Source organism: Drosophila biarmipes, chromosome 3R (assembly GCF_025231255.1).
Source record: "Drosophila biarmipes strain raj3 chromosome 3R, RU_DBia_V1.1, whole genome shotgun sequence".
NCBI lineage: Eukaryota > Metazoa > Arthropoda > Insecta > Diptera > Drosophilidae > Drosophila > Drosophila biarmipes.
Window position 1 is genome coordinate 16,255,881 of NC_066616.1, and position 15,260 is coordinate 16,271,140.

At 43.3% G+C, this 15,260-nt stretch overlaps 2 protein-coding genes across 2 annotated transcripts; both read left to right on the forward strand.

Moving 5' to 3' along the window:
- The first annotated feature begins 917 nt into the window (after positions 1–917).
- Positions 918–13,399, forward strand: LOC108031839 (uncharacterized). The gene is made up of 3 exons (XM_017105589.3): positions 918–1,372; positions 9,787–11,601; positions 11,663–13,399. Exons 1-3 carry the CDS (start codon positions 1,313–1,315, stop codon positions 11,969–11,971), a joined length of 2,184 nt encoding a protein of 727 aa, XP_016961078.1. The 5' UTR covers positions 918–1,312; the 3' UTR covers positions 11,972–13,399.
- Positions 13,400–13,708: 309 nt separating this feature from the next.
- Positions 13,709–14,802, forward strand: LOC127011502 (uncharacterized). The gene is made up of 4 exons (XM_050888394.1): positions 13,709–13,743; positions 13,903–14,347; positions 14,475–14,505; positions 14,604–14,802. Exons 1-4 carry the CDS (start codon positions 13,723–13,725, stop codon positions 14,800–14,802), a joined length of 696 nt encoding a protein of 231 aa, XP_050744351.1. The 5' UTR covers positions 13,709–13,722.
- The last annotated feature ends 458 nt before the right edge of the window (positions 14,803–15,260 follow it).

Below are 15,260 nucleotides of genomic sequence, written 5' to 3' on the forward strand. Positions count from 1 at the left end.
TTGCTACAAATTGTAAGTTCTTTGGTAAACGGCTAGAGGGCGCCTTTCACCAGAGTTCGGAACCATCTTTGGCGTTTTTTCAGAATCATTTTGCGACCATTGTAACAACATTTTCGAACCGAAGAGCCAAAATGAATAAATGCAACAAAAGCGGCAATTTATATATATATTTTATCTTTTTTTAGAAGCGTGCATTTGATCACGTATAATCCCACCAAGGCAGTCCAAGTAGTGACGAAACACACCAGCAGTGTGTGCGGGGCGACTGCCATATATACACGAAGAATTGTGTAAGCCCGTAACTTTTGCGAAATTATATTTATATTTCAAAATACTATGTTCGCCTTTTAAACACGATTTGTTTAAATACCACCGTTTTAAAATTATGGTCAAAAGTTTTTTTTTATTTTATTTTTTGTAGCATTTTTCATGATTTTTCAAAAATGGCTCTAACGATTTTAAATAAAATGTTAAGGTTTATACTCCCTGAAATAGTAAAATAGCCGTTTTAGTTTTTAATCAACAAATGTGGCCACACTTACCAGTAAGGAGCATCCTACGGAGCAACTACCAAAGCTACATGTTATTAGAAAGGTATTTTCAATTGTGTACCCCTTTCCAACATGATTTGTTTAAATATAAAACAAAAACTTCTGATATCAAACAAAACAATTTTTTGACGAAAATGTGTTATACGACCTACTAAATAAATACATTTTCTCCCTTTTTTTTACATTCGGCACGCTTTACACCTATGCTTGCTTACGTTGGCGGTACAAAAATGTTTTTCGGTGTTTTTCAAAAACGCGCATGCGGCCATACCTTTCTCTCCACCGCTCTATCCTCACAGACATTACGTTGGGTTACGTTCGACTACGTTTCCTTACGTTTGCTTAAGGGTTTTTCACCTCACTTCACCTCTCTTTTAACCACAGCAACAGAGCAACAGAGAAAAAAATTATTTTTCTCTCACATTTCGAGCGAGCCGGTACGTTGCTTCTGCTGCTCTGCGCGACTCCGAATACGAATACGAATTCGAGTGAATCGACGGGCTGATAGCTCGAAAGTGCGGTAATTCGGCGCCATGAACGGAGGGTCCTTTAAGGGCAAATAGATTCGAGTGGTGCAGATTGGAATTCGCGGGAACAACGGTGTTTCCTCCTGGTTTTACTGTGCGCGCGGAAAGAACCGTTGAACGGTCCCTGGAATACGGATTACGGGAGGAAGAGCAGGCCGAAACCGCGGCGAAATCAAGGCAAATCGTCGATCAAAACAAAGTGCAGGCTCAGAGCGGAGTCGCGGAACCGTCAACATGTTCGAACTGGAGGACTATTCGAGCGGCATACACGAGGGTTTCTTCAGCAAATACGCGGTAAGAAATTAGTAATTTTTTGCACACATTTCGCCGGCCGGCCCGTCGCACACACTCGCATGTGCGCACCCAGACAGGCGCACTTTTTGAATTTAACGTTCGGTCTCCACGTTCCCCACACCCCCAGCCGTTCCCACACCCAGAGCCACCTGAAGGCAAAACCCACCACTGCGCCACTGGGAAGAACAGTTCGACGGCGAAACTTTGGTTCCACTCGCCATCTCACTCGCCCCTGCGGCCGCCCATTCCCCGCCTCGCTCGCTCCAAAGCTTTGTTGTTGAGTCGCCCGGCTCGCCCTCGCCGCGTTTAACGTGCAATTTTGAATTGCCAATTCGCCGCGGCTTATTTACACGCCCGCCGCTGCCAGTGTGTGTGTTTACTTTTGATCGTTAAGCTTTGAAAATTGCCATTTGCCGTCTGCCTTCTTGCCCTCCGCCCAATGGCCCGATGATTAACTACATCTGCAGCCGGAACAGCCAGCGCGATAACAATGGTCTTGATGTTGTTCCTCACAGCGAGGGCACTTCCTCGTCTGCCGCTCTGCAGTGGGGTTACTAACTTGGCTAGCCCCTGGGCAACTCACCTCTGTTAAGCGCCTGTTAGTCGTGCTAGTGGACTTTAATTCACTTTTTAATCGGAGGGGCTGCCAGTATTGTACCACTAATACAAACAGGCTTGAATTAGTTTACCCAGTTCAGGCGGCACAAGGGTCTTTGTCTTGTAGTCGCAGACGCTCGCAATTATTTGGCTTATTTATTTTTTGTCACACACAGCAAGGGCTGAAACAATAGTGAATAATATGAGCAGTAGGTGCGGAAATTCCCTAACTTTTACTAGGATTTATACAGAATCTGAGAAATGAAAACTACAGTTTTCACGTGATAACAAAAAAATATCTTAAATGAGGTCAGGAATTTGCTTACTTTATCAAAACATCATCATTTGAATTCAACTAATTGCCTTTATTCAAATTAAGAAAATATTTCTTGTTTTTCTTGATTTTCATGATGCAATACATTTTGATATGTTTTTTATCCTAAAAATGTCCATATTCTTCGCAGTGGCTCTTATGTACTACTACACTATAAAGATCTTGAACATGTTTTAAAGAAAGATAGTTTTATTTAAATTGAGTTAGTATCCCAACTGTGGATTTCGTGATTTCATTTAATATGATAAAAATATTATTTAAATAATTGTTGATTAATGTCTCGAGAGAGTTTCTTATATCAAAGTGTTCACTGTAGATTTCTGGGGACTTTCCTATGAAACAAAGAGCGTGTCTTGCGCATCCGTTACCTAGTTCCTTGGCCGCCACTGTAGCCCCAGTTTACTCTGTTTCTCCGCTGGTTCGCTGGGTTTTCGTCTGGGGGCCTCTTCCTCGGCTTTTGCGTTTTAAACTTTTTGAAGGCCAAGCGTTCACCTCGAACTTCTTGGTCTTCACTGTTTTACCCCGAGTTTAACTCTGTTTCAGGCCGCAACAAAGTGGCAAGCGATGATGTTGGCCGCAGCTCAGAGTTTCAGCTAGGCTAACCAAAATACTTGACAGTTCGTCGCCAGAACTGACCTCCAGCACAGTTTGCGCATATTTTTAAAGGGAAACTCAGAACGCTCCTTGGAAAACATGTGCGCCTGTTAGGTGCAACATGCAGAACTCCACGCACACACGGCCGCAATCTACAAGTGTTGTGCATGTGTGTGTACTTGCGCGGAGGGGAACAAGGCAAAGCAAACAAAATAAAAAGTTTTATCTTGGGGTTTCCGCGTGTGTGTGTGTGAGTGTGGGAACAAAACAAAAGAAAACAAAAAAGCAACAGTCGTCAGTTCCCACATCAAAAGCTCTTCTCACCCGACTGCCGTCTCTTTCGCACCGTTCTCTTCCTTCGCTTGGTTTCGGCAACCTTTGTTGCAGCAACATGGCAAAAAGAAAAGAAAACTACGGAAAGAAAGAAGTGAAACAAAATCAAAGTAAAAAGCCAACAAAGAACAACTTCAAAGTTCAACGCGCTTTTTATTGGGATTTCAGGCGGTTTTCAAGGGGTGGTGGCAACCTACCCCGAAATGCAAGTGAAAGGGAGACGGAGAGAGAGGGAGAGGGTGGGGGGCTGTGGGAGGAGCGCCACTTGTGTGCTGGTCGTTCTGCTGCCGAACATGAGCGCCCAGCTGTATGCCGCATAGATTTTCTCACGGCCCCGGCACACAGACACACACAGCATGCACACCAGCACAGTTTCGCCCAGTCTGCCACCCACACACGGATAGGAACTGAATATACCGTTTAATATTATCCTTAAGATACTCAAATTATTATTTTTTTTAGATTTTAATTTTACAAAATTAAAAAAAAAAAAAGTGTTTTTATGTCTATATTTTAACACTAAATTACTATATTTCTTTGTGTTTTTAAGGTGTAATAATAAATCTTATAGACAACGTTAAACCTAAACTTCCATTCAAGTCTTAACAAAAAACTTTTTTTTTTAATTTAATTTTAAATATTTCTAAATATCAGTCGTGTTTTATGTATTTTAAATAATACTTAATACATTCCTATAAAAGGAAACCCAACTTAACAAAAACCCGGTAATAATCTTTCTGTTAATTCCCCAAGATTCCTTGGCCAACCCGACTAATTAGCCCAAAAAACTACATGAGCATTAACCAGCAACCAACTTTCTCAAAGGCAAAGATCAAAAGCGGATTTCCAGGCTAAAAATAAACTTTTGGCAAATGAAGATGGGCGATTTCTTGAAACACATGCAGCTAATGAATGAAATAACCAGAGGGAAACTGCCTTACTTCCCGCTAAACCGAGGGATTTAAAAGCGATTTACGACTCGAGATCTTGGATGTACCTTTGGCTTGGGACTTGGATTTGTATACGGATTCCGTTTGGGAATCCAGGCAGGCGACTTTTACTGCACCATAAAGTAATTTACAAATGGGCGCTCATGCTCATGACCTCAGGGATGTCTCGCTCGAGGATTGTTCGAGAAAGGTCCGAGAGGAAATGGATGGCCCTACCTGGGCGAGGGATTCCGAGGGATGCCTTTATTTGTGCATCTTCGCTGTGTGTCAGCAGAGTGATTTCGAGGTGAAAGGCGGAGAAAGATGTGAAGCAGCAAGAAAGGAGAACTGCAACAAAAGCGAGCAAAGCAGATGCAGGAAATTCGAAGACAAGGAACAATTGCCAGTGACGAATCCTGCCGAGAAAAGGAAAATACCCTCCTTGGTTCGTTGCACAACCTAAAAGGGCCCACAACTGAGCAGCTGCAACTGAGCAGCAACAACTTTTCGCCAGCAGGAGGAGGCCGAAAAGGGGGCGGGGGCTGTAGGCCTTGTCGAACTTTAACTGACAACCTTTGCATTTTCCTTTAATCCCCCATCATCGGGGCCAAAAAGTGCTTGCTGCGAACTTTGCTCGCCTGTTCAATGCATTTTTATTTCGGCACATTTTTTCGAGAATTTTTTAGGGGGGCAAAAGAAGTAGAAAAAAGAGGAAAAAGTGGAGCAGGGCTGGCTGGGGGTTGGAGAAAGTCAGGTCTCATATATCATGACTGGCTAGGCCTTCTCCTGGGCTTTCTGAGCGCCGCGTTCGAAAGCCGGTTGATTTATTAGGGCTCTTGCCTTCAGATACAGGGATTTATTAACCCTTCGCCCGCACACTGTCCTCGTTGTCGCCCGCCCAAGCGAAGAGGTGCGAAAAGTGGCAATTCCTCGGCACCGGAGGCTTGAGCTGAGCAGTAAACTAATTAGAGCCAGGAAGTCTGCTTTCCGCTGGCGCAAATGCAATTCCAAACAGTTTACGATTCTGGAATTGCAACTTACAGGGCAGGAAGTAGAATAGAAAAGTACAGTGGGCTCTGCATATGGAGAAATTTGGAGATAGATGCTCTAAAATTTTGAATTTCAAGAAAGGAAAGTGGTGTAGTTGTTCTGCAAGATTATTACAATATAACGGGGAACAATTATTTAAATTCTAAAATGTAAATTGAAAAAAATTCAATGCCGCATTCCTCCAAGGCAATGTAACGTGAACCCTTTGCTTTCCAGTTGCGTAATCCACTCAATCGATCACTTACTGTACCGCCAGCCACACAGCAGAACTAGGGACTTATCAACCCCCGAGTTGCAGCTGCCCGGGCCTGCTGCTTCCTCCTTCCCATTCCCCTCCAGTTTCGACTGGAAACTGGCAACTCGACGGAGGGCAGGCCAAAAGGTTATCACACAGACAGGGAAACGCACACACACTCGCCTCGGGAAGGAATTTGGCGAGGGGAGGATGGAGGGAACCGAGTTCTGAGCAGGGAAAAGTAGGGAAGGGAGGAGAGCTGGGGAAAACCTCAATCATTCCATCACTCCCCGTAATGGAGTGGTCTACGGGCCAGAGCAATACCATATCATCTGCGTTCTATTTCGGTTATAATGCTCAGTTAATGACTGCGGGGGTGAGGGCGGAAGGGCGGAAGGGAAAAGGATGGGTTTGGGGATGGGGGTTAACCGGCGGCAAAAGGTTAAAGGGTTGCCCGAACTGCCAAAAAAGATCGCATAATTCGGCATGAAATCTATACGAAATTGGTGAATCATCATGTGATTGGGGTAGACAGGGCGAAGGGTTGGAAATTCTACGAATTTGATTTGATATTGATTCGAGGTCTTGTTTGTTATAACACTAATGCATACTTGGAAACAAGAAAAGCAATTATTTTTTTGGGTTTTTAAATATTTATAATTTTAAAAGGGGATAAATATTACCTTACCAAACCATAAAAAGCTTTTAAAAGTATTACAAAGTATTAATAGACTGTTATTTCGATAATTTCATTCGCATGAGATCTTTCATGCGAATCGGCAGAGGCATTTCCTTCACAAAAGCCATAATATAATAGCTGGCTGACTGAACCTCTTTTATTCACTTCCTTTAATGGGAACAACAGTCCTGGATCTACACAGTCTGGCTTATATCATTGTTGGGCCCTTGCGCCCCTTGTCCAAATATCCATTAAACCAAGTCACAAACACTTTGTCCCATTGACTCTTATCGCCACTCAATACAAATCGATTGAAGGGCCGAAAACTGAAAAATTGAGAAACTGCAGAGCACTGCCAGCTGCCGAAGATTGCCAGCTGTCCCAGTCTTCTGTTTTCTTTCTTCTGGCTCCCTGCCCCGACGACTCCTCCGAGGCCGGGTTTCCCTTTTATCGACTGGGCTGCATGTTGCATGGTGGCTGCATTCGAAAGCAACAATTACTGACTCGGGCTCGGCTCTTGTCTGCTTATCAGCCAAACACCTGCCGCGAGGTAATTCGATTTCGTTTCGGCCAGGACGAGCCATCTGCAGGGGGAAGGGGGATGTAAGGTGGGGAGTAGGGATGGTGCAGTGCCATTCGGTAAACCATTACAAGATGGGGTCCCTCAAACTTTAGGTAAAAAGATGGAACATCCTAACCTTTTTAAAACAACATTTTTTAAATGTCAAAGTTAAAAAACCTAGTTTTCTATTATCTAGCCTCAAAAATTAAATAAAGTTAGACTTTGTTATAAAAGTTGGAGATCATATCCTATCTTATATCAAACACCTCTTGGAATCTATAATGAGCTACTCAGTTTTTAAAGTCTTATGGAAAAGGTAGATATTTTTATAATTGTATTTCTCATTTTTATTCCTAACCCAAAACTATTTTCCCACGTGTATTTCAATCGCATGATGGATAAAAATTGGGGTCTGCAAATGGGCGGAAGCACTTGGATGCCACTTGAAATTTCGAACTGACAAAACAGGGATCCACCGAGTGCTCATCGCCGCTTTTCGAATTCCTCACATCCCGATGATGCCATCACAGACACATGGGAATGGGAATGGGAATGGCAGTGGTCCTGGGACTGGTGGCGAAGGGGTTGTGCACGGAAAAAGGTGCTCAGTTTTTGGGGAACCCCCTGGCCGCCCCCAACCGCTGGCCATCCCCCCCCCCACTGTGATAAAGGAGCCCGAACATGCGCCTGCACCAATTTATGGTATCCTGCTAAATTATGCAACTTATCACTCTCGTGCGGCGGGCTCTGTATCATCCCGGTGTGTGTATATGCTCTGGTCTATCGATTTTTCGGCGTCGCCGCATAATAAAAGCACAGAAGTCGTCCTGCTCGGGGTCGCCAAATGACCCCAGCCCCCTTTTTTGGGGTCAGGTCAGTGTTTTGTGCTGCGCTTCAAGGACACCTTGACATTGAACTCCCTCTCTCGATCTCGCCCTCCTCTCGCCGTCTCTTTCTCCCGGCCTGTCCCCATCTCTGTTGCTCCTTATCTAACAGCGGCGCCACTTTTAACAGCCGCCCAAAAACTGTAAAGCATCCGTATCTTACTGCGAATTTCCAACAGAGCTGCAAAAAGAGAAGCACAAAGTCTGCAGGCAAAAGCAGCAAAAAGCAAAAGTACTTTGTATGTTTTTGCTTTTGCCTTACTTCGTTTCTGCTGCTGCTGCTGTTGTTGTTGTTGCTGCGCCCGCCTTGTGTTTTCTGTTCTCAGCAACTCGCCGCATGTTTTGTTGCCTACTGTACGCGCAACAGAGGTCGCAACTTCGCCTCTGTGGCAGCTCTGTTATGTGCGTTCTATGTTTTTGTAAATTTCCTACCCTCTCTTTCTGGCTCTTGTTCGCTCTCTCTCTCTCTCTCTCTCTCTCTCTCTCTCAACTTCGCCGCACACGTAGAAAAAAAAGAGGGAAAAAAGACCAACTGTTTTTGTACGGCTTTAGTTCGCTTTTTTCCCTCTGCAGTATGTATGTATATCGCATGTCTGTATGTTTCCCCCTTTTCTGCAACATGCTGCCGCAACATTTTCTGGATGTAATTCTAATTAAGAGTGAGTCACTTTTGAGGGGGGAAAAGGAATTGTTCGCCTCTCCAGGCCCCATTTATAAGGTCGGTCGCGATTCGCGATCCCCGATTGTGTTGCATAAAACTTTCAATTTTTCTGATATCCGGTTTGGCCACCGCCTCCTTGGCTGTTGTTGCTGTGTGGCCTTCTGGCGGCCTGAACATGGACCTCGACTCCTTTTCCTCTGCCTCCCACTTTTGTTTATGTTTATGTTGTGTAAATACAGCGGTGGACAAAATAGTAGTGGCTAATATATTACAAAGCAAATTTAAAAAGGGGGGATAAGGTACCATAGTAAAGGTCCTTAAAAATAGTACTATTATATAAAAAAAAGGTAATAATATATTATTACTATATTCAATTTTTTTGTGTATTTAAACAGCACCTCAAAATAAAATGTACCTTAAAGTGTATTGAAAATTTATTAAAAATAAAACCATATTTAAATGTTGTAGTCCTTCATTTGCAATAAGTTTATCTCAAATATATTCATAATATTCATATTTTTGCGACCTTTACTGTATGTACTCGCAATGTTTTGAATGGTTGTAAACTCTTATATACATAAATATCTACTTAAACGTACATATAAATGCTGCACCGACCCACGAAAAAAATTGTTTACATGTGCCGACTTTGTTGTTGCACTGGTTCTGTTGTTCTGTTGCAACATGGGTTATTTTCGTTGTTTTGTTGTCGGGCGTGCGGTATGGAAGTCTGAAAATATCCGAACCCCGACTTTTTCCCTTTTCCTATCCTTCTGCTGTCTGCTCGGTGGTTTTTTATTTATCTTTTTCCAGCCTGCCTGCCTTGGCGCGTAAAAACTGGTTTTCAACTGGGATCCCTTGCTCCTGTGGTCCCTCGTTTGTTATTGTTGTTCTCGCTGTGTTGCTGGTGCCTCATATAGAAAATGAAAACCCATACGATCCCCAAAGGCAGGCTTATACATAGCCACATGTATCTGCACGGGGATATCAGATTCGGACCCAGATTCGAGCGACTTGCGTTACAGATTTAATCATTATCATACATGTATGTGGGTCTGTGTGTGCCTGAGGATGATGGTTTGCATAGGAATTTTATCCTACGAGGTGTTCTCTGGAAAATCAAAGCGCGGGAAAATGTTCAGTACGTGTTTCTAGGGTTGTTGATGTTTTGATTTGTGCTAAGCGTAGCAGAATGGATATTTGTTTGCTAAGAAGTGAAATGTTATATCATCGTTGGGTCTTATTTTTTTGGTTAAATGGGGAAGGCAGATCATAGTTCTTATATACATATGTATGTAGTTCTTATCGCTTTTACTGCATATTTTCACTTCCCTATATTTTGTTATGCCATATGCCTAGGTAAAATTGATTTGCTAAGCTTTTTCTTAATTTGCTATGCTTAATTTAATTTTATTTATTTAAACTCAAATTCCACAAAATGTAATATTTTATTTGCTATCCTTTATGATGTTATCCCTAACACTACTAAATAGTGTTTAAAAAAATACGATTTGCTTTGATTAATAACCAAAATGTATATCTCTTTCGTTTTGCAGGATGCGGCTGGACCCTCGCTGGACTTCTATGTATCCGACTCGATGCAGGAGATGCTGAACGTGGACATTCGCGCAGAGATCGCCAATGTGGTGGGCAGTTCCAGCAGCGACCTCACCGCCTCCCTGGACCAGACCCTGGAGGCCATATCCGCGATCAACAACACCCAGTGCAATGGGAACAGCAGTCAGTCGGCTTCCTACAATGCCAATGCGAACTTCCTGACCAGCAGCGCACTTCACGCCTCGCCCACGGCCAAGTGGATGGGTTCGTCGGCCAGCTTTTGGTCCAACAGCGATTACTACGCGGATCTGGGGGCCTGTGTGAACCCCATTTCCGTGATGCCGCTGATAAACTCGTCTTCCGGATCCGGAATGTTCTCGCCCAAGAGAAACAAGACAGTCACAAGCACTCAGGGAAGGGCAGGAGCCGTGCCCACGTCTCCCACGGCCGAGAGAGATCAGCACAAGTCGCATCTGACCTTTTCGCCGGCCCAGATGAAGGTCAGTGCGGGGTCCATGCGGCGGGAGCAGGTTATGGCCCACATCCCCAAGCAGATTTCAGTGGTTACGGGAACCGGCACCACAGCGCCCGCCACAATGGCCACAAATTCGGCGCTTCAACGACGTAATTCCTCGGCTGTGGATGCAGTGCGCAAGGATTTGGGATCAGAGCTGCGCAAAGCCCAGTCCAGTCCGGTGCCCAACTCCGTGGAAGAGTTGGGCAAGGGCAAGGGATCCAATCTGCTGAGCGCAGGAGTTGGAGCCACCAACACAATTAAACTGGCACCCGGCATTGGCGGTCTGACCTTTGCCAACAGCGTTGCCTACCAGAAGTTGAAGCAAACCTCTTCCGTGAAGTCACCAGGAGGAAACTCGCCAGGAGCCGGATCGAATTTGGGCATCAAGCGGGAGGACTCGAATAAGCGAGGACTGCAGGTCAGCACCACACCAAAGAGTATTGCCTCGGCGGCCAATTCGCCGCACCACCAAATGCAGAGCAACTACAGCCTGGGCTCACCCTCGTCCCTGTCCTCTTCGTCGGCATCGTCGCCCTTGGGAAATGTCAGCAACCTGGTCAACATAGCGAATAACAACAGCACAGGAGGTGGCGCCGGTTTGGTGAAGCCCCTCCAGCAAAAGGTTAAGCTGCCGGCGGTGGGCAGTCCGTTCCCAAAGCCAGCGTACTCGTACTCCTGCCTCATCGCTCTGGCCCTCAAGAATTCGCGTGCAGGATCACTGCCCGTCTCGGAAATCTACAGTTTCCTCTGCCAGCATTTCCCCTACTTCGAGAATGCCCCCAGTGGCTGGAAGAACAGTGTGCGTCACAATCTGTCCCTCAACAAATGCTTCGAGAAGATCGAGCGACCAGCCACGAATGGCAACCAGCGAAAGGGCTGCCGTTGGGCCATGAATCCCGAGCGCATTAACAAGATGGACGAAGAGGTGCAAAAGTGGTCTCGCAAGGATCCGGCTGCCATTCGTGGAGCCATGGTGTATCCTCAGCACCTGGAGTCCTTGGAAAGGGGAGAGATGAAACACGGATCGGCTGATTCCGATGTGGAACTGGATTCGCAGTCGGAGATCGAGGAATCCTCGGATCTCGAGGAGCATGAATTCGAGGATACCATGGTGGATGCCATGCTGGTGGAGGAGGATGAGGAGGCCGAGGAGGAAGACGACGATGATGAGCATTTACTCAGCGAGTTCGATGCTGAGGACGAGCGTCAGTCCCATGCCAATGGCAACCAGTCGAATAACCACCTGCACATCGATCACGCACTACTTGGCCAGAAAAGCAGCGACTTTGACATAGAGGTGAGTTTGCATAATCATTTTTTCAATGGTTCAATTACTATGATGCTCTTTTAATCTTCAGGTCGACGATCTGTACGACGCCATCGATATCGAGGACGACAAGGAGGCGGTGCGTCGAGTCCTCGCCAACGGTCAGGGGCAGCACATCATTGAGTTAAATCCGGCCGACTTGAATGCCACCGATGGCTACCACCAGCAGCAGCCTGCATCGAAGCGGGCTCGCGTGGACATCAACTATGCTATTGGTCCGGCTGGTGAGCTGGAGCAGCAGTACGGCCAGAAGGTGAAGGTGCAGCAGGTCACACAGCCGCAGCAGCATCCGCCCACCTACAACCGGCGGAAGATGCCGCTGGTCAACCGCATCATCTAGAGCGGCGCGCAGCCCCCAAACGCATTACATTAATCACTTAGTGCTAGGTCTTTGGTATATAAGAAACCCTTGCTACGCTTAAACTTAATCCCTAAGCCCCCCATCAACAAATATCCAATATCGAATATCAGTTTTCGGTTTCGTGTGCAGAACCCAATAATGTTATTTAATACCCCCTCACTTTACCTGTAGTTCAGTTTGGCTGCCGTTTGATTTTAAATCTCGATTCGAGCACGAGCCAACTGAAAATGAAGAGGAGACCCTCTGTGCCCTCTGTTTTTGTTTAATTTGAACCTTTTCTTTTCCTTAGTCGCTTATCGAATAAATCTTTATCAATAATGTTACACAAATACCCGAAATTTTGCTCCACTTGACAATACTTCGAGTCCGCTTTGCATGACGCTTGAGCAGAAAAACTCAATAGGCTCCACAGACGAAGCATTAGCATGTTAATACGTATTTTCCCACACTTGAATTTTAACTTTTGATTTGATCTCCTACTGACAAATGAAATTTCATCCTCAATTGATAAGAAACTTGACAATGCATTTATGACAAACGATTCCACGCGTAGTCGTAGAATAATATTAATGTGCAACACAACGATTATATTTTGACAACGAAATGTGAACAGTAGGTTTATATTTCCACCTTTTGTTGATTATTACACCCACTGGTGACAATTCGCTCTTGCGAACATTTTCAGCTTAAATTTAAGAAAGTTGAAAGGGAATTGATCACACATACTTGCCGGTCCAGTATTCGTATGCGAGTTATAATGCGGATTTTTTATAGAACTTTTGTATGTACTGTACTATATATATAAAAAAGACACAGCAAACCCACAATTATTGTCGGAAAGTTCAGTCAATTAATTATACGGTTATTTTGTAAGGCGGTTCGGAATGTAAATAGTTTACACGCAGAGAAAAACTTGTATACTATGTTCTAGCTGTAAGTAAAATGTATGTAAAACTATCTGTAAGCCAAACCCGAATTCCAAATGAAACGACAAGATCCGAAAACCAATAAGACTTGAAAGGAGCGTACCCGACTAATGAACATGATCAAGCCTCAGAAGTAAATAGTACAAAGTTACGGGCCAGTAAAAGAAAGCATTTACAGAGCCAGCTCATGGATGGCTCACGGAATAAACCATTTTTGTTATTATCCTTTTTTTTCATCTGATGTTTCGACGTAGCTTTTGCATTCAACAATTCCATTTTTAAACCAACAGCATTCATGCATTTATTTGTTGTAATATTAGCACCTAACTAGCATTACAAAATTGTATCCATAAGCAAAACTATGTAAATCACTAAGCTAAGAAAGAACAATTTTTGTATAGAGTTGTTAGAAAATCAATTAACAAAACAAAATTGAAACCAAAAAAAAATAAATAAAATAAAATGACACTAAACATTTTAACTAGTTGACTTTTAAATCCGCAACGGTTCAGCTTTATTGCCAAGTTAGTTTGATTTTGGCGGCACTTATTCGGAAGTACCTTTTAAAAATCCTTAAATGAGTAATGAGTAAAAGGAGTTGGCAGGCCCACTACTGTTAAGTGTTGGAAATGAACTCAATATATTGTGAATAAATTCAAGGAGTTGGCAGTTCCATTTAATCTAGGTGTTGGAAAGACAGGCACAATATTAAAAGAGATTACGATTCTCCGCTCTTCTATTATTTTATTCTTTTGAAGTAATTGAAACATTTGTGAAACCAGTATTTGTATATATCAAGGCAACATGGATGTCCGGTCGAAAAAGGTATGAAAAGCAGGTGGATAAGAGCGGAATGTCACTCCTGTAACTTCTGGTGTGTGTATGTGTGTTTGTAGTTGTGTATAAGAGCACATGCTTTCAAAATATAAAAATCCGCAGAACTATTTAATATTATTAATTATATGTATATTTCCTATTTTTTAGAAGTCTTATTTGAGATATCATTTAAATCGACGAATAATCGACTATAAAAAGAAAAGGCTGGCTCTTAAAGAAAAAAAGAATGAGCTGCAATTTGAGAAAGCGCTTTTGAAAATAGATGAAAGAAAAGAACAGAGGAAGGAAAGAAGATTGTCGTCCAGTTCATCGTCCACCCTCAGCTCGTCGTCAGAATCCAGCTTTATCTCCAACATCACTTCAACATCTCCTAATGATGTTACGGATCAAAATAAAGAGGTTTTTACTAACGAACCCTGTTTACGATCCTCCACACCATACTGCACAAACTTCAAAACCCCAAGCTCCACTACAACTTCTCCGGCTCCCGCACAGGCCAGCAAGTACGATAACAGTTTGCTACCATTAATGGAGTTGGCGGTACAAATTAAGAACAATGAATGGAAGCTACCTCCCTTGGTTCAAAATCAATGTAGTGTTTGTCGAAAAAAGATAGTTTTGCCACATTGGTCCTCACACGATTGTGATCCAGATAGTCTGGACCTTGGATGTTATTGTGGTTTTCTGACAAACACTTCCCGCTCCTTTTATGCACACAGGGCAACTTGTAGATTTAAAGCCACCGATATGGTACGTGCTATTAAACCGAAAGAAAACAGCCCTCCAATGGGTAGTACTTGCAATATTGAGCCTGACAACATTAATGCTGGCTATATACTCTGTACTAGTTTGGCTGAAAAGCATGCTTTCGAGGAAGTTATGCTAAATGGCTATGTTGTCGTGGCTGAGGAGTCGGTCAATATGGAGGATGTCTCCCCCGGATTTGGGGAAGAGAATAAATGCATCGAATGGGGCAACGAAGAAGTATTGGACTACGTCTTTAAGGATGCCAGGCCCACCAGCTTACCAAGGCGAAGTACCTTGTGATCGAGCTTATGAACATCAACTAACCTAATTACCATCGAATATTTGGCAAAAGGTTCTATGAATAAGATAATCCAACCTTTTTGATTCCATTTTGTTACAGCTCTTTTTTTTATATCAAAATTATGTAATAATAATTTAGTGCTAAGTAATTTAAGGAAATTTTCCATTTGATATTGAATATCAGTTTTCAGTTTATTTATTTTTTTTTCAATAAGGCCTTACTAAACTATGTTTGAATTTTTAATATCTTATTCATGTAAATATTTTGAGGTAATTTTTCTATGTGTGCTACGAATCCGTAGGATCCATTTAAGAGTGAATATAAGTTTTAGTTTACCTAACTTTATTTAGATTGTCTTGAAGGACTCTGTTTGAATCCAAGTCCTCACTTGTGAATACTTCAGTTTTTGGAAATGGAAAGGGAATACCTAAAATTAGAATTACTGTGGCCAATAAAA

Excerpts from the sequence above, each read along its gene's own strand:
- LOC108031839 (XM_017105589.3), top strand. The coding sequence starts at position 1,313 with ATGTTCGAACTGGAGGACTATTCGAGCGGCATACACGAGGGTTTCTTC. Across the intron at positions 1,373-9,786 it reads GTTTCTTCAGCAAATACGCG|GATGCGGCTGGACCCTCGCT; the intron begins GTAAGAAATTAG and ends TTCGTTTTGCAG. Across the intron at positions 11,602-11,662 it reads GCAGCGACTTTGACATAGAG|GTCGACGATCTGTACGACGC; the intron begins GTGAGTTTGCAT and ends TTTAATCTTCAG.
- LOC127011502 (XM_050888394.1), top strand. The coding sequence starts at position 13,723 with ATGGATGTCCGGTCGAAAAAG. Across the intron at positions 13,744-13,902 it reads TGGATGTCCGGTCGAAAAAG|AAGTCTTATTTGAGATATCA; the intron begins GTATGAAAAGCA and ends CCTATTTTTTAG. Across the intron at positions 14,506-14,603 it reads GATTTAAAGCCACCGATATG|TTTGGCTGAAAAGCATGCTT; the intron begins GTACGTGCTATT and ends ACTCTGTACTAG.